Below are 18,535 nucleotides of genomic sequence, written 5' to 3' on the forward strand. Positions count from 1 at the left end.
GTCAAGGGAGAGGGCGAAGCATTACGGTGTATTGCGTTTTATGAATTGTTTTCTGGTTTGCTTGAATGAATTGAGCAGCTGGTTGTCTGACAGCAAGTGGTTTAAGAAGTTACAGACAGATATTTTGTTTCACATTTAACTAAACCAGGACAAAAAAGGTATACCAGAAATATTTGAATTAATATTTGGAATTAGAACTGTCAAACTATAAATTATAATGACTCAATTCTATGTAGCGGTCAAACTCACTTCACTGTTCTAATCATACACGCATTACATTCACACATGTAATATAGGTAATATGCATTGCCCAATGGCATAACAACAGCGTGAAGTAACAGTTTACCACTAAATGCCATAGAGGTATAAACATGACTTGTCAATGTGCAAATTAGACTTAAACCTGCACTTTGTAACCTTCGTGTAAGGGGTCCACAACATTTAACTTATCTATCTTGCATTTATTCAATTAGCAGGGTCACCTCTTCACAGATCTGGCCCGTAACTTGGTCTGGGGGCATCAACTACTTGTCTCGTTGGAAATGGATAAGTTTTGTGTTTTCTGATTTTCCTACCTAAAGTTTTTATTGGACAGATGTAGCGTGAAATGGGGGAGAGAGAGCGTAGAGATATTCAGCTAACAGTCAGGTGGTAACAATCCCCCCTTAATCCGCAAGCATGAGATAGACTTCAAGCCGTACTGTGGAACGCTCAACACAAAGCAATAAAATCTCTATGGAGACAAGCAGATGGGCAGACCCTAAAGCAGAAAAGTTACATAGAGCATCTTTAACCAGTCAGACAAGTTTGAACTTTAAAGGACCCATACTACACTATTTTCTGATCAATGTTATAATGTTGTTTCCTCAACACAAACATAACTGGAGTTGTATTTGGTTTCATTCTCTTATATTTAACACAGAAACCCTGCATATTTAGGCTGAGTTCTTCTCTCAAACTGAAAACACTCTGTTCCACCTTGTGATGTCATGTGGTAATACAGGAAGTGCAGCACTGTGTTTTTAAACTTCAATAGAATAATTTGGATGATTTCAGCTCTGGAAGTGCCAATCTCTACTGATCTAAATGAAAAAGGAAGCTGTTAACTTACTAAAGCTACTACTTTTGAGCTTTGGAGATGTATACTGTACAGACTAATAATAAAAAGTGAAGTAGGCAATGCTTTATTTCATATACCACACCAACAGATATGATTCCATATCTTCCGCTAACAAACGCGTATCTTCTTCTCTCCCTTCTGATTCCCCTCTCCTCTTTCTCTTTAGGCCTTTCAGATTTGGAGAGGACTGTATAACCAGGCATGTTTAATGGTTCACAGCCCACTCATTCTGCAGGGTGGGCAACTTCAAACGCAACCACACTAGCCCCCTAGAGACTTCCACTACGCACTTAGCCTTCCTCCTGCTCCCTCATAGCTTAACACGCTCACAACTCAGGGCGTTTCAATTAAGCCGCACTTTGAATGCCCTGGTCGCTGTTTTTTCCCCTGCTGTGTTTTTTGCCTTTGTTTTCCCATTTGCCATGCTTATTTATGTGTATTTTAGCATCGTTCCGGTCCTCATAAGAGTGTCCCCTCGCAGTCACAAGCCATTATCAAACAGCCGAGCCTTCACAGTGGCTCTATGTACGCGTGATGCAATCCACACACAACAGAGCGATCTCTTTGTTAGTCTACAGGGCTGTGACTGCGGTGGTCCGAAGAGTGAGGGGCGGATGAGTCGGGGTAATGCTGGGGGGAGTGGTGGTGGTGGCAATGGGGGTGGAGTGGGGTGGTGTTTCCATGGCGTTGCGTAAGCCGCGGTGGCAGACGGCACTGAGGTGAGCGGGCAGGATCAGAAGGTAGTCCCTCTCATACAGGTGTCAGTTGTCTGTGTTTGTGCTGTAGTCATGACACCCACGGGTTTATGGGCAACTGTTTCTAAGGGCATACAAAGAGTCCAGTCATATGTGTGTGAAGGTGGGCTTGCCATTCATATTTATTTTGTTCTTTTTATATATGTAACAGTATTAGTTTTGGAGACTTTAAACTTTAAAGACTTTGGCATCTGTTGTTTTTAATATTATTTTTAATAACTTGTAGGCTACTAACACTTATTTAATGCTTTGTACTGTATCTATTGGGTTATCTATTTATCTATTCATCTATCCATCGATCTATCTATCTATGTATATATATAGATGGATCAATGGATAGATGGCCAAATAGATAAATACATATATATACATGTAGCTATGTATGTATGCATGTGTGTGTGTGTGTGCGTGTATATATATATATATATATATATATATATATATATATATATATATATATATATATATATATATATATATATATATATATATATATATATATATATATATATATATTCATCTATCTGTCTATCTACCTATCTATCAATTTATCTCTCATCTATCTATCCATCTCCATCTATAGTTACATGTAGATGCAAGTTGAATTTTTAACTGTAATGTTAGACAGATGTACAGTTTTAGACAAGTCACAAGGAACATTGTAACATTGTGTGTACATATCTTATGAATACTAGCCCTGGACTTGCATCTGTACAAACCGGACTCTTGCCATGGAAATAGTGTTACTTTGAATATAATATTCCTCAGTATGTTATAAAATGCATCTATTTACATCGAGAATGTTGCAAACAGTTTTAATTTATATAGATTCTTACAATTGACATGTCACCTCCAGAAAGTTATTTGGTGTTAGTTTAAAGGATAATGTGAAAATTACCTATAAACAGCATTGGATTATTTACTTTTGTCTCAGCTAAATGACTGCAACAGCTCTTAGTGTTATCAGTAGAAATAGGTCTCAAGATTCTTCATGTGTCAGAAATCACATTACCCAGAATCACTTACATGACTCAGTGAATGCCCTCATATTCTAGGACACACTGGCTCTCTCACCTCTCCTGACCCATGCGGGCTGATGGGCCTGGTGACTCACAACGTAGCAGCAGCGGTGCCTTCCTCTCACAAGCTCGTCCCACAGGATTAAGTCTGATGCCCCGCCAGACGAGTCTGCTCTCACCCAGCGGCTCTCAAACAAGGAGATCTGTGCCGAGGTGAAACACAGTGCACTGACCTGAACACAGACATAAGTTACAGGCTAGAGCCTGCTTAATCCAGGTCTTACACTCATTATGTAAAAATAAATAAATACATTAATAATAATAACAATAATAATAATAATAATAATAATAATAATAATAATAATAATAATAATAATAATAATAATAATAATAATAATAATAATAATAATAATAATAATAATAATAAAAAATGCATGTAAACCCATGAAGTTTCACATCTGCAGAGCTCACAGCATGTAACACTGCAGTCCAATCACACAAAGAGCAGATTAGGGGAGGCATTCAACTGTACGAGGTAAGAAACAGCCAGGGAAATATTAAATATGTGTTTCAACGTGTACTCACTCTATTTAGATCAGTACCAATGACAAACTATAGTCCCTCCACAGCGGACTAGCTTGTGTTGTTTCATTGTTTTCATTCATTTAAAGTGAAAGTAAAAACTACCGGAGCTTCAGTGTGATTATTTGTACTGCGGAGAGTTTTTAGCATGTCTAAAATTAAAAAATGTAAATGTAAATGCCAAACGTGTGTTTATATGTATGATAGCAGTTTTTTTAAGCAATTATAGCTGCAAAATATTACTGCTGATGCTAAATTACAAGACACACCTAAGCGTTTCATAGCCACTTGCACCTATCCGGCTTTTTTGCTTGCATGTAGACTGGGACCAAAGTGGTCTGAGAGGTTTTGATTTTGGTTGTTTAGCGCAATCCGAGTTCTTTCTGCATGTAAACTGCAGTCTCACACCTGTCCTCCAATGTCTCCTACAGTGAGCACTGCCTGGTCCAGGAGAGATGGGTCAGCCCAGTAGTCCAGACACCAAGGAGTGAACTTTAAACCCTGAAAAAGACAAATAGGTGTTGATTTGCAAAGAAACTTGATTCTGCCTGTGTGGGACATACCTGTATCTTATACTTGCAGTTGAAATCTGGTTTAGAGCTCATGTCATAGAAGCACAACTCCTTACTGGTAAAAGACACAGCCACCTGTTTTAGTAAATTCATGCAGAGAAGTTAGTCCAATAACAATTAATGTCTTAAAGCTAGCTGTATATTGCTGTAAGATAAGTAACTCCTTGTTTAAAAAACCATAGGCCACAGTCTCCTCAAGGCTAGTAGTTATAGGGGTCAACTTAGAGCTGAGTTCCACATTTGGAATTCCAAGCACAAGTATCATAGCAACCAAAGAGCCAATCTGGAGCCATGCTGTTGAATGTAACGTCCCCTGCACTTAGCAACGCTGTCAATTAAACCTGTTGATAACACTAGCGGGAGCAACCTTGGGAAAAGAGGGCAGCTGATTTGTTTGTTATTGATTTTATATCTTGATTTATAGACACAGTAGCTGAAAAAAAAAAAAAAAACAGGATCACGCAGAGCAGGTTAATACTAACATTTTAAGTTAAGACCAAAATGATGAGCCTGATTGCATCAGTTACAGAGAGAGGGGCGGCAGTTTCCTAATGTAAACTAAATTGGAGCTAGAGTCAATGGAGCAAGAAAACTCCCACGATCACTTCCTATTTGGAATGCGGAGGCTAGCGGGTTCATCCATTTATATATACAGTCTATGGTAAGAACACATTGATCTGAATTTACGCTTGTTGCTAATTACATAAAATTTGACTGAAGTTGTTATTAATCATTACGCAAACTCTAGCCTTGCAGTTTATAATTGCACACATAAACAGCAATATTCTGACCTTGTCCAGGTTGTGCAGTAGTACCAGGCCGGTGACCCATAGGTGTTTAGGTCTGACTGTGCTGTTGTGCAAAGACAGCGTGCGGACCAGGGACAAGTGCTTTAGGTCCCTGTCCCACATCCCCACTGTCCCTCCTCTGCTCACACTCAAGTACAGTCCCCAGCTCTGCACGTACACCACCTGAGAACACCAGAGGACACAACAACAACAGCATAGCAGACACATCAGAGAGAAGCAGTTTAACAATTATTTCAGTGGTTATTTCTACTGTGTAATGAGATTTTTTTTTATTGCATTTTTTGTTTTACCAAAAAAAGATTGCAATATGGTGACTGAATGCTTCTAGGTATAGATTATTTGCAAAAAAAAGTTTATAATTCATGAAGATAAGCTGTAGCATGTCCAGGTAATGGTTGCAGTTATTCAAATATGATACAGTAAGTCATGATATTTCCAATATATCAGCCCTATGCAGCTCAATGTCACAATCAGTCACACACCACGAATGGCAATGTCAGCACCAATAAAGTGTCTTGCCCATAGACACAACAACACTCTAGCTACATGCTACGAGACTGTGTTTCTGTAAATAATTGTAAAACTGACTAGGCCTGTCACGTTAACATATTCTGAAGTGTGATATATTGCTGAAGTAAATATAGACAGTAAACGATATATTGCAACTCATTTATACCACTAACACAACAACCCAAGAGCGGATTTAAACCATAAAAAACTATTATATTTACAATATTGTTAAAAAAAAGTGTGAGTTAAAGCAACTAAACAGCAGAATAAAACACTTTAGTACTTAGTTTGCATTCGTAATGAGTCATTCAACCTTTTTTCGGCTTAAACCTTATCATGTAGCTAAAAAAACAACCACAAATGTTCCAGCAGGGTTCTGTAATTTTTATGATAATATTTAAGAATGTATCATTTTTAGTAAAGTCTAACAAAAAAATTGAACTCCACAGCTTCATTCAAGCTAACACTGGACTGTTAGTCTGTGTTGGGGCTGTAAATTTGTACATCTGGTGATGAGGCAATGACTATTTTTCCAGCGGATCAAGAAAAAGCTCCATCTGTCACATAGTTAGAGGCAACCAAAGGCCTTTCTGGCTAAAACATGCAGACTATGCTGCCACTTTATATACAGTATTCAAAGTCGATGAACCGATACAAGGGAACATACACATTACTGTATTATTACTTTTTTGCTAATACTGTATATAAAATAACTGAGTACATGGTTAAAATGGTAGTTATAGGGGTCTCAGAACTTTTTTCAATCCAGGGCTACATACTAAAACATCGCCGAAGCAGAATCAAAGTAGAATTTACCTGATGTTTTTAAGAGCATCATATACATTCATTCTCAGAACCGTCTGTCTCACAGCAAAAATGTTAGTCCTTGAGGTTATAATGGTAGAGGATTTTAAACTTAGAGTAAAAAGAAAAGTACTTCTCAGGAGAATATGGACCAATTCACCAGGAAGCCATGAAAAATGTATCTAGTTTGGAACCCCCTGAGTTATAGCATGGGGAGAATAAACACAGTCCTTTTTATGACTGCAACCTTAAATATACCATATAGTCTGCATATATTTAGTTTGCTAGAAATAACCTACATTTCCTCTTACTGTGTCTTACAATGTTAATGTGGTTGATATTAGCCAGTCATATAAATGCACTCTCTCTTCTCTTCTTATCACTGTGTTTATTTCAGGTAATAAGGCAAGCTCTTAAGGTGTCTCCAAACCAGGAAGTAAGGCTGGTATGGTGTAAACAATAGATTCTTAGTTGATACGCTTATAAACTAGGCATATGTTTGGAAAGTGACCACTGCAAACAATTTGAAATGAAATAGTCCTGTTTTTCATGGTTTTAGACAGTAAAAACTATGTATCCTACAGAAGAGTGTTTCAAGAAGGGAAGTTTCAGGTGTAGAGGTCACGCACTTTTTGCCATTTTCCAAACAACTGACACCACATTTCACCATCATCGGGATTGAAAGATTAAAAAGCAGTGCACTGTCACTCTAATCCAGAACTTAGCATTTTATACAAGACACTTCATTTACATATTAATTGATAAAAGCAAAAAAAGCAATTTATCGCAAAAGAAGTGGGCCGTTTTGATGAGCAAGACCTTAATACCTCCCAACATCCCCCTTAGCTCAATGTTTAATAATGTGAAGTTTTTTCGTAGTCAGCAAGGTTCGGTGTCCGCTCAAAGTCAGGCCATTTTTCTGATAATACCCCGAGATGTGTTGAAAGAATACATATTTTGCCAGTTTTTGTTTTTTCATCATCCATTTGTTTTACAATACTGTTTGAACCTCATAAACTGAAGTAGAGTTGTGCCATAGTTCAATGTTCTGTTTGGTTAAAGCTCCTCTTTACACAATTTCACTAGCTTTGTGTAAATAAATCATGTTTTATACCTTGTTCTGATCATTTCCAAGCTTTTATTGCCTACACTAGAAAGCAACTATCTGTTAGGGTCATGGCGAGTATAGTCATGATTTTCCATTCCTCATTGTAGACAGCAGAGGGCATCAGACACATAGCATTGGGGGGTTAGTATTTGCATTTGACCCATCCTTTAATGCCACCCTGGCTACTATGTACAAAGTAGTGCTTGAACTATAAGCTTGATCAGGACTGCACTAGCTTGAGGATTTTGAGGATTCTGTTGTCTATGCTCGAGCTTGGTGGGGAAAAACTGGAGTGCCATCCCAAGCTGGAGCCTAAACCAAACCCAGACATGAAGTGAACAAGCAAACTCTACACTTTTCTCAGGAGTCATCCGCAGAACCTTCTTGTGCTGAGGCGAGAGTAAAAGGAAACACAACAAAATGTGTTCCCTAAATCTACAATATTCTTATTTATTAGTTTGTGTAAATTTTCTTATGGAAGATCTGGCACCTGCTTGTCTTCATGGAGATATTATTCTCTTTACCTGGAATGTTACACAGTGCTTCTCTCCATGGAGGCCAACTTGCAGGTCTTATATGTGGAGAGGCGACCCCTATGATTGCATGTTTTTCAAGGTATTTTTAACCAATAAAATCTACTGGAATTGAGTAAATGCAAGTTTGACCATGCTGAACATGAACATTCAGGCACAGCAATAATATGTTCATGGAGACAAGCAGGTGATGAACCCTCAGTGCACCTTTAAAGAACACATGTTGGTCATACTATTGTACAAATAGTAGAAATAGTACATCATACTATTGTCAAAAACATACCTGGATTTGCATTTAGTTTCCTTCACGCTTGTTTCATGAATCTATTAATGCAAAGTCGTCTTCTCTGAGAACTCAAAAATGTTCGGTTCGATATATATCAGTTGTGTCATAGGTAAAATGACACAACTGAATTTCTCTAGTTTTTAGACCCATAAACCATCACAGAACTGATTCTGCGGTCAGACTGTGTTCACATCAAACACATGGCTCTGTTAGCATTAAATTGATTACTTTCTAAATGGTAATTCCCGTTGCTGACAGTAGAGGGAGCTCCAGCACCTAAATGCCTCAATTAAAACAAAGTTGAAGTTTATAAAGCATATTTTTTAATTTACAAAATGCAAAATACTTATCCTAAGGTGACCGAAAGTATGCTTTAAAAGAGAATTAAAGCCACAAGGATGCATAATATGTGTTCTTCATAACGCACACTTTTTACCAAACTCTATAAAAAAGTTATAACAAAGCCTTTAAAAATGTACTGCACGCTTCAGTCTTCACTCCCTTCGCTACACTTATGGAGGTCAGCAGACTCCTCACCTTCTGGATGGGGTCCCGGTGTGGGGAGGGTAGAGAGCGCGGGGGTCTCCAGCGGGGAACATTACCGCGTTGGCTGCGGCGTTTAGCTTTTTCGGAGAGCTGAAGTAAGAGGAAATAGCAGAGGCCGGGCCAGTCTATGACCCCTTCCTCTTTCAGCGCGTCCATGTCCAGGAGAAGTCCGCTGTGCTCCTGACTGAGAGCCACACTGTCAAACAGAAAGCAGTAGTCTTCTTCAGAACCACGGCCGACCAGAGCCAGAGCGCCGGACACGAATTCAGCTCTGGATAAGGCACGAGGCGAACCACAGGAGTCCTATAAAACAAATGGGATCAATGTTTTGGCAACTTTTTAATTTATTTCAGCGTTCAGATTCACAGCACTGTAACTGTGTCTTAAAAACGTTAACAAATACAACCAAACATGCATTCATCTATAGTGGCAATGTGATTTTAACTTTTTTATAGAGACATATTTGCATCTTTGGTCAAAATATGAAGGGGGTGGGTATAAAATGTAAGTGTCTTGAATGGGTGGCCAAACTGATAATGAAATAATGGGGGCTGTGCAATGAACGGAATGTGCAATATTTTTGGATGGTGCAATAATGTGAACTGCAATGAATGTAATGTGCAATTATGGGAACTGTGCAATGAGTGTAATGTGCAATATTTTGGATGGTGCAATAATACAATAAACTGTGCAATGAGTGTAATGTGCAATGTGTGAAATGTGCAAAGAGTGGAATGTGCAATTATGGGAACTGTGCAATAAGTGTAGTGTGCAATTTTTATTTTGACCCTTTTGTGACCCCAGCCCTTAGGACAACAGATGGAAATTAGTCTTTGGCTAAAATCCGGTGTGTTTACATTCATGTTGTCAATGTCAATCGAATAAATAAATAAAGATAAAATAAAGATGAGAAAAAATCGAGTACAGGGCCTTTAATTAATAATACTTAATATAATAATATTTTACGTTTCTAAAACTGTCCAGTACAAATCTAGTGAGAAGAGGAAGAGTCACTGTCACATTTCCAACATTTACAACATACCTATAAATAGAGTGCTAATGTACTGTATGTTGCAATAATAAATAGGCCGTGTGCTTTAATAAACTCATGTGAAACAAGGTGTTCCAAGGCGAAAGATGAAGCTTAAATCTGTCAACTGGACAAATCATTGTTTCAGCCTTAACAACCCTATTCAACCTGTGAAACTGGAGACAATAGCGGTTTACAGTTTCAGTGTTGTTAGCTCTACCCTTCAGATAGATATAAGGCAGTGTCCACCAGCAATCTGACCAGAACTGAATGAGCAGCAAAACATCTTCACTCCTACAGCATTTTGTTCAGTTGACAGATTTAAACTTCGTCTTTTGCTATGGATCAAACCTGGACAACTGAGGGATTACACAGACAAGGTGTTCCAGGGTGTTGAAACTAGCAGCAAACATGATTTACTAATGTTAGATCAGAGTTGGTGGATAATACTATTTTGAAGTAGAAGTACTTTTCCTTTTTGGCGAGTCTTTCCTTTGCTTTCACCACCCACATTTTTTTTCCAGAATTCAAAATAAAAGCATTATTAATATAAAAAAGTCCGGCTTGGTCCTGATCCTACAGTTACTTTTGAGTTTGAGTGTGCTGTGATTCTTCTCCTGACAGACATCCAGCCAAACACTACACCAACTATTTACAAGTCACAATAAACAGTGACTTTACGTGGGGTCACTATGTCAACAACACCCCTGTTAAAACGCTTCCCCATCGCAACATTTACAAGGGAGCTGTTTAGCATTTTTACATGATTTGTAACAACATAGTTTGAAATGTTAGATTTAATTCTTTTCTGTCTCTTATAATTTAAAATGAAGTAAAATGTGCAAATTCTTACATTTTTACTGGTGTATTTTTATTGTCCAGCTTGTGAAACAGACCAGTGTCCTATAAATTCCCGAGTTTACTTTTTATGAATTCTGAATGCAGTTTACGGTTTACTCGCTGGGTGCTTATAGGCTGCACAGAGTGTTCAGACATTAAAGGTGCACTATGTAACATTTTACTGGTGTAATAATAATAATAATGGCTTACACTTGTAATGCGCTTTTTCAAAGCCTCTCAAAGCGCTACACTATAGTCATTATTCATTCATTTCCACACTCGGTGATGGTAAGCTACTATTGTAGCCACAGCTGCCCTGGGGCAGACTGATGGAAGCGAGGCTGCCAATCTGCGCCGTCAGCCCCTCCGACCACCACCTATCATTCACACACACACCACTGTGTAGGGTCCGCCATCCACTTTTCTCTGCGTAGATCTTGTCGCTTTGCTTGGAATGTTCAACAGCATGGTATTAAATATATCTGTCATACGTTGGACCATTTCAAGGTCCAACGGAGCAATCTCCATGGAGACAAGCAGGTGGCAGAACTTCCAAAAGAAAAGTTACATAGTGCAGATTTTAAGGGTCTGTACCTGACTTTTTCCCCATGTATTTGAGCAAAAGTTTCAAATAGAGATACATTGTATAAGGTCAAAATATGTCTGCTGCATCTAATTATGAAGTGTTTTATTGTCAGAGAATCAGGAAGTCCGTGGTTAGCATGCTAGTTGCTAGTTATTAGTATTACCATGTCCTCTAAAAGTTGTAAAAAGTGCTTAAAAACTCATAATAATTAGGATACTCGGAATGCTTAAGGTAAATGAGGAATACTTAATTTAAAATTAACTTCAGTAATTCTGTTTTTCACATTTTTAAAACAATAAAAATTTGTTCAAAAATAATTGTGTTAGGCTCAGTTCTCTTATAGCCAAAATACATCCACACGCGTTTCAGTGTCACAAAGTTTACGTGTAATAAAAAGAGTCCGTCATCACCACAAACAGACTCTGCAGCTTCCTGTAGTCATCCGGGCTCATCCTGCTCTCAAGCTGTGCCACTTCCCTCCTCGTCGCCATGGTAACGCTCCACACCTGTCAATCATCAAACACATCCAAGGTCACTCAGGTAAGCCGTATCAAACAATACATTGGAAATTGCGCTTCGAGAGGAGCACAACTTTTATGTTATTTTTTTTTTCAATATGAATGTCATAAGAATTGGCTGTCATCTTTTACGGGCAGCGTATCCGAAAATGTCCTCCGTGAACTGCGTGTAAAGGTCTTAGCGTTTTCAAAAGAAATTCCCCACCGCTCCGGGGCTTTCAGAGGGCCAGACTGGGAGAGCAGAAATAGTGCATGGTGCCAGCGGGGGGTCCGGTGATGTCAAAGCACAGTTAGGTCAGGTAATGTGAGGTGGGGAAAAAGAACAGCAGGAGGAAGCATGAAGGCTGTGTTAAATTGGCCTTAACGGGGATTAGAGAGAGGAATGACAATGATAGATCTTAACCGTGTACTTCAAAGGAGGAAAACGCTTCAAAGTTTTGTCATAACTTGAAATGATAATGAAATAAAAAAAATTAATCAAATTCAGTTTAATAACTTGTACATTTGTGTTTCTTGCACTGCTCCTTCAGATAGTATTTTTAGTCTCATTTTTGTGGTTTAGTCTTTAAAGCCGCACTGAGAAACTTTCTAGCTTTTTACGTGGGTGTTTTTATTGCACGAAAAACAAAAAAAATGCATGTTCTTACTGTGAGCGGGCTTGCATCTCCATAAACCCGACTGTTATTTCGTCTGGAGGAGGTTCTCTTCCTGTTTGTCTCTATGGAAGTGTTGTTCCTTGGGTTATAAAGTTCCACAGTATGGCATAAAACGTATCTATCTCCAGGGTAAATGTAAGTAATATGCCACCTTTAGAAAGTTACATGGTGTTGCTTTAAATATAGCATGCATTTAAGGCTACGTCTAATTACTATGAGCATCAATTATTCCCAAAGATCTGTGCTCACTTGTGGAATATACATTTACTTGGATAATTTCTTGCATCACTACTATGTATGTCTACTTAATTAATATTATTTTGAAGTAACAGTACTACTTCAGTACAATATATGGGTACTCTACCTACTTGTGCTTCCTGCTGGTCGTGGGTCTGGTCGGAAGATGAGAGTTAATTCCAAGTTTGTGTCCAGAGGTTTGACTAAGCCTGAAAACGCCAGAGAAAGTAATCAGCAGTGTAAGCCGCCTTCTTCTTCCATACACACACACACACACACACAGAGTTAACTATGTGCCCTCAGCCTTCCCGACAGTAGCACAGGCCACACGCACCAACCTTTTCTTTTATTATCCTCCACTTTTTAAGACCTCGGGCACATGTTTCCTGGCAACCGACTTCATGTTTGGTTCACGCCGGATCGGGTCTATGTGGCACAATGTAAGTGTGTGTGAATGTGTGTGGTTTCTATTGAGAGATTAGGCACTGGAGGAAAGATAATCTGCCTGTGGTTGTAGCATACAGAGGACAACAAACCAAACATTTTAGTGGAGGAAAACTAGATGAAATACACATTCCAGTGATTCTAGACACTCAACTTTGAGATGTAATTTTTAACCCAATACAAGGCCAATTATAATTTACATTTTGTTTGGTTATTTGATTCATTTGATCATAAAAAGGGGCCATCCTGTGTAACATTTCTGGCTGAATGGCTGAAATGTTTCGTAGTATGGCATTTAAATGAACTCTACGTAATCTGCACTCTTACGATCAAGGTCAGTGCCATTGTCATTGGGGTTGTATTACTTTACATGGGGCTGCCGATCTTGACACTAAATAAGTTCTATATGGACTACAGAGCCGTTTTAAAGCCTCAAAAGTGATTTGGTGCAGTGTTGCCTTGCTGACCTCTAATTAACCTACTTATATCAGATTTTAGTGGCAAAACTTTTGTCAAAGTCTCCATTGAAATGAATGGGAAGTGCCACCACAAAGAAAGCTTGGTCGCATTTACGGGTGGTCGGGGCCAAATCAACAACAGGTCGACAACATAAATATGCATCATGTCCAAAGTTTTTGTAATACCCCAGTAAAAATTAGTCAAGGCAATTTAATTTGAATATGTTCTACTTGTATCATCTGGGGACACAGATAGGTCAGGTTTTTGAACTGTAAAATCAGGATCTAATACAGTATACAGTTCCTTTAAAGGCATACAGCTTATTTAGTATTTTTATTACAGGTGTTCTTATTCCTCTAAAATACTTTGAAGGTTATGGCATACTTTATATTGTCCTCAGAGGCAAATTTGTATTCTGCATTTGACCAGTCGTGTCAGGAGCAGTGAGCATCCCCTGTCTTTTAACTCCGTCTAGCTGCATTCAAATTTTGTTGGGTGCCGCAAAAGCGAAGCGGCCCTTCTCATCATTCTACAGTGAGCAGATCGCTAATATCACTAAAGTCTGCTTCAATCATCGGCTATTATATGGCATGACCGGCTCAAATAATGAACTACTAAAGCGTGAGGGAGGAGCTGAAAAGTTCAAGACTGAGCTGAGGCATTAGAGACAGTGAGTGGATAAAAAAAGATCAGCTGTAAATGTGACCAATCAGAAGCAGCGTTCTGCAGCCGTAAAGACTTTCCTAGCATTTCATTGGTTCAGCGCTGGCACGTGGTTGAATACTTGTGGATTTTATGGATATATATCATTATTTGGCAACTCTTTGTGATGGGAGAACAAATAGACGACTACAGCGCAAAAGATACATGAGTCTGGAGTTAACAGATCAGCACAGTTGTACATTTGTGAGTCAGTATCAGGGATTTTGAGTTCTATAGAGCAGACTATCTTATAACACTAGCTCTGAGTGCATTTAGCAATAAGGCTGAATATAGTTTGTTTTTACTTGGAAAAAGCAGCTGGGGTGTATTTATTTATATATATTTGTCTATGGTAAAGGCAAAATAACACAGCTCCTCTCGTGTCCAAACACAAGGCCATTTACTAATGATCCAGGGTCAGTTTTATTGTCTAACAGAGAAATAAAGTGCACTGGGAATACGGAGGGTTGGTCTGACTCCAGATCAGATTAGGAATGAATCACAGCAGAAAGGATATATATCATTAAACAAAACTTTATCTGGCTCTGAAATATTTATTTATGTTTTTTTTATTGTACGGGGTGACAAGTTTTCTTAATTTCTTGAGTAACAGATAGGCCTACGTCTGACACAGTTTTGGCTCACACAATTGATGCATTTGATTAATTTATATTACTGAACAGTGAACATAATAAGCTCAGACGTTTTCACATGGGTATTTTTAGTCCATGTAGCTTGTAGACTGTTTCTGCCACTACTATTTTTTTTTTTAATTCTCTGACACATAAACTGTAAAAGGTGTGGCCATTTAACTGTTACATTAGTATCACTAATATATCTCTGTGTATTTATGTATTTATTTGTGTATATTGTTAAAGATTACAGTTAAAATGTATATTTGTTGTTCATGTAATATTATTGCTCAGGCATCTTTTATTCATCTTCAAGTGTCACCACAGAAACTTAATTGGCTCTTGATGGCCCTCCCTGTAAAAAAAAAAAAAAAAAAAAAATCATGGCTACACCCCTGCATCTCAGTGAGGGACAGCACAGTGGAACAGCTAGGACATGTGGTGGCTCTACATGAAGCAGACACCATCTTTGTCGCCATGAAGCACTTTAGAGAGCAACTGGCCACTGCCGTCTCTTATATGGCCCTGATACGGCACCACCGTTACCAGCAGAGGGTCACCCAAGTAACTCTAACAATGTTTTCTGGAAGTACATGCCATTTTAGGGATTAGTAAATACAGTTTAAGGCACAGGGTGTAGGGGTAGTGTTTAAGGGCGAGGGTCATTTCCAGAGCTGCAGTTGTCACACTATGGCAGCTTGTGTTGAAGGCTTCAAAGGAGGGTAGGACTATGCATTTGCTCGTAATTGTTTTATTTGAAAAATGTGTTTATCTGTTTATCCACTTACTGGATAACGTTTAGGGGTAGTGTTTAGGGCTTAGAGTGTCACTTGTTCAGAGCTGCAGTTGTCACAGTCCACTATGGCAAAGGCAGCTCGCAAGACACACAAGAAGAAATGTTTAAGCTTTGTGTTCATGCAAATTACAATTTACCATTTATTTTATAAAAAAATCATGTGAGGATCAATTGGAACACAGCATTACTCCGATGGCAGTGATGTCATGTGCATATTCTCTGTTATAAAACAAAAATTAAACTACAGTACAATTTGTAGAGCCTAAATGTTCAAAATCCAGAACTGACTGTTTGTCTTGATGATGCACTGTCCTCATACTGATTCACCAGAACTTTAACTGTTTGTCTTTTTCCCTCTACAGGAGGCTCTGGACCAGGAGGTGTTCATCTGAGCTCAACCTCAATCTATATTATTAATAAAGATTTTAAATAATTTCACAGAGTTGTATTTTGTACAGGTGTTAAATCAGTCTGTGGTGTCGGACTAATGAGCTAACGGCCTCAGAGATTGTATAAAAAAAATACACTTGTATGTTAAGTAAGCGGTAACGACAGCATACATTTACTTCAGTCGTCTTGAGGTGACTGGAGCGTTCAGTTCAGGAGGTTGTGACATCGGATGGTTACCAACAATCATGGAGTGTTCTGACACTTAACCATAACACTCTCCTGTTGGCAAGTCAGTAGAGGTGGCCAGCCACTACTCACTTCCTGTTGGGTGCCAGCTCGTCTCCTCCCTCCTATTCCCAATCCAACAGGAGGCTCTCTCTGCTGCCTCTCTAGGTCTTCACACCACCTTTTACCCTTCTATTTCTACTTCCATGTTTTGTGGCCCATGTTTTTGAGTCATAGATAAAAAGGGAGACAAATATGGACATGGACATGTTGTGTGGATACTGGAGTCAGGGCAGGGGGTGAAGGAGAAGATGAAGTTCGTCAAGACAGTTACCAACGAAGAGTGTATGGGTTAGGGACTCAGGCCTAAAAAAAAATTAAAAAAAAATTCAAGCTGCAAGTGGCATCGAATGGCCATCGCAGGCCACGCATCGCACTCGGGTGACCCGGCAATCCCTAAAGGTGTCTCTGTTTATTGCGGCTTTGGACTGTACTTGTAACTAAGCAAAGTCGACACACATTGGAAGCGCTGATACACAAAATGCAATAACATGGGTTTTTCCAGGCATCACCATATCAACCTCCTGGACTTTTTGGACGGGGACAACCTGAAGAGTCACTGTGCCAAATTTCACATTCTTTGATTAAACTAATGAGTTGTTATAAGACTTTGGAATGTATGAAAATTTGGAAATTTTCGCATTAGGATAACATGGGCTTGATTGACTTTTTTGATTGAGATGACATGAAGAGTCATTGTCTCTGCTTTAAGACATGGGAGAGACGTGTGAGAGCCCCGTTTGATGGACAGCTGCTGTGGAACACTCCGAGTCAGTGAAAGACTTGTGGGAGTCAGGGCCAACATGTCGCTGGTAAAGAGTTTATATTTTATTACTGCTTTAATACAGATGCTATTATCTCATCTGTCCTTGTGGGTCATTTTAAACCATTTCATTTCAGATCACTATCAAATGCCCTATAGGGGCTTGAGAGACACCACCGCTTGTCTCTTTGAAGAAGTTACTACTTTTCCATTAATGTTACACTGTATGGCATTAGACTTGCATTTATTCAATTACAGGTGTTTTGTATTGCCTTGAATACAGTGAAAAATATACTTTTTTACAGTGAGCCGGGTTGCCTCTTCATAGATTTGATCTGTAATTTGGCCTAACAGTGTGTGATGCAGATATACATCACAACTATCAGTGACCACTACCAACCCACTAAGTACTCAATGGCCTGAAAGAGTAATTAGTCAGTGGCAACACTTTATAAAACTGGGTCACAGCAATTTAAATAATAAAGCTTTTAAATGAACACTATTACAATTGGATTAGAACAGTGCATGTAGGAGCCAGTGCAGAGCTGGAAATAGGCCTCCAACAAATCCACCATTGAAAATCCACTATTGTACAGGGAGAATGAGCTGCTCCATCTGAAAGAAACTAGGAAGGTTTTGAATATTGGGGATGGGAGAAAATGCAAGGCCAATGTAGCACAGATGAATCGGTTTGATGTGACAATGTAAATCGGAAAAACAACCTGAAATCTAATTCACGACCTGTTTTATGAGTAATTTTGTGTAATATTTTACTATTGTCAGAATCGTACAAGTCAAACAGTGGGAATGAGTCTGGCAGCTTTGACAAGTGTAAACTTTACACCATTATTATACAAGTTATATAGAGAATTTACGTGTGCTGATTTTGTAATATACTTTAAAAATCAGATCTAAACCAGGTCTAAATCAGAACTATACCCATAGACTGTATAATAAAAGTGGACTTAGTGAGTGACGTCACCCGTAATGTTCTGCTCCAGTCAAATGAAGCTCATCGTGGCTAGCAGTTATAGGGCGAATTTGGAGCCAAGTTTCATCTATGGAATTCTGCCCACAAGTATTATAGCAACCAATGAGCCAAAGCTGTTGAAGGTAACGCATGTTCCTCCCAGCACTGCTGGTTTAGCAGGGAATGGGCGCTTGGCAATGCTGTCAGTCAACTAGTTGCTAACGCCAGCGAGAGAAACCTTTGGGCAAGAAGGCATCTGATTTCTGTTATTAATGTTCATATTTTGATTTACAGATACAATAGCGAAATAAAAAAACTCGCTTTATATATTCCTAGTAAATACGAACATTTAAGACCAAAATGAAAAGCCTGATAGCAGCATTTACAGAGAGAGGGGTGACAATTTTTCAATGTAAAGTGAATGAGCCGGAAGCGCACCCATGATCACTTCCTATTTGGAACGTGGCGGCTAGTGCGTTAGCTATGTCCATTTATATATACAGTCAATGATTAAACTGGCTCTAAACCAGGACTATACTAGATCTAAACCGGGATTAAACTAGCTCTAAAATAGGATTAATCC

General features: G+C 38.8%; 1 protein-coding gene across 1 annotated transcript in view; it reads right to left on the reverse strand.

Annotated features, from left to right (window-relative positions):
* LOC117380664 (WD repeat-containing protein 49-like) overlaps positions 1–11,591 on the reverse strand; it is a 53,252-nt gene extending 41,661 nt beyond the window's left edge. The window contains exons 1-6 of the mRNA XM_055226202.1: positions 11,511–11,591; positions 8,636–8,947; positions 4,840–5,019; positions 4,040–4,123; positions 3,885–3,977; positions 2,950–3,127 (exon numbers count right to left, since the gene is read on the reverse strand). Of these exons, the coding sequence (XP_055082177.1) occupies positions 2,950–3,127; positions 3,885–3,977; positions 4,040–4,123; positions 4,840–5,019; positions 8,636–8,947; positions 11,511–11,591 (928 nt within the window). The remainder of the gene's footprint in view (positions 1–2,949; positions 3,128–3,884; positions 3,978–4,039; positions 4,124–4,839; positions 5,020–8,635; positions 8,948–11,510) is intronic.
* Positions 11,592–18,535: the final 6,944 nt, after the last annotated feature.

Source organism: Periophthalmus magnuspinnatus, chromosome 13 (genome assembly GCF_009829125.3).
Source record: "Periophthalmus magnuspinnatus isolate fPerMag1 chromosome 13, fPerMag1.2.pri, whole genome shotgun sequence".
Classification (NCBI taxonomy): Eukaryota; Metazoa; Chordata; class Actinopteri; order Gobiiformes; family Gobiidae; genus Periophthalmus; species Periophthalmus magnuspinnatus.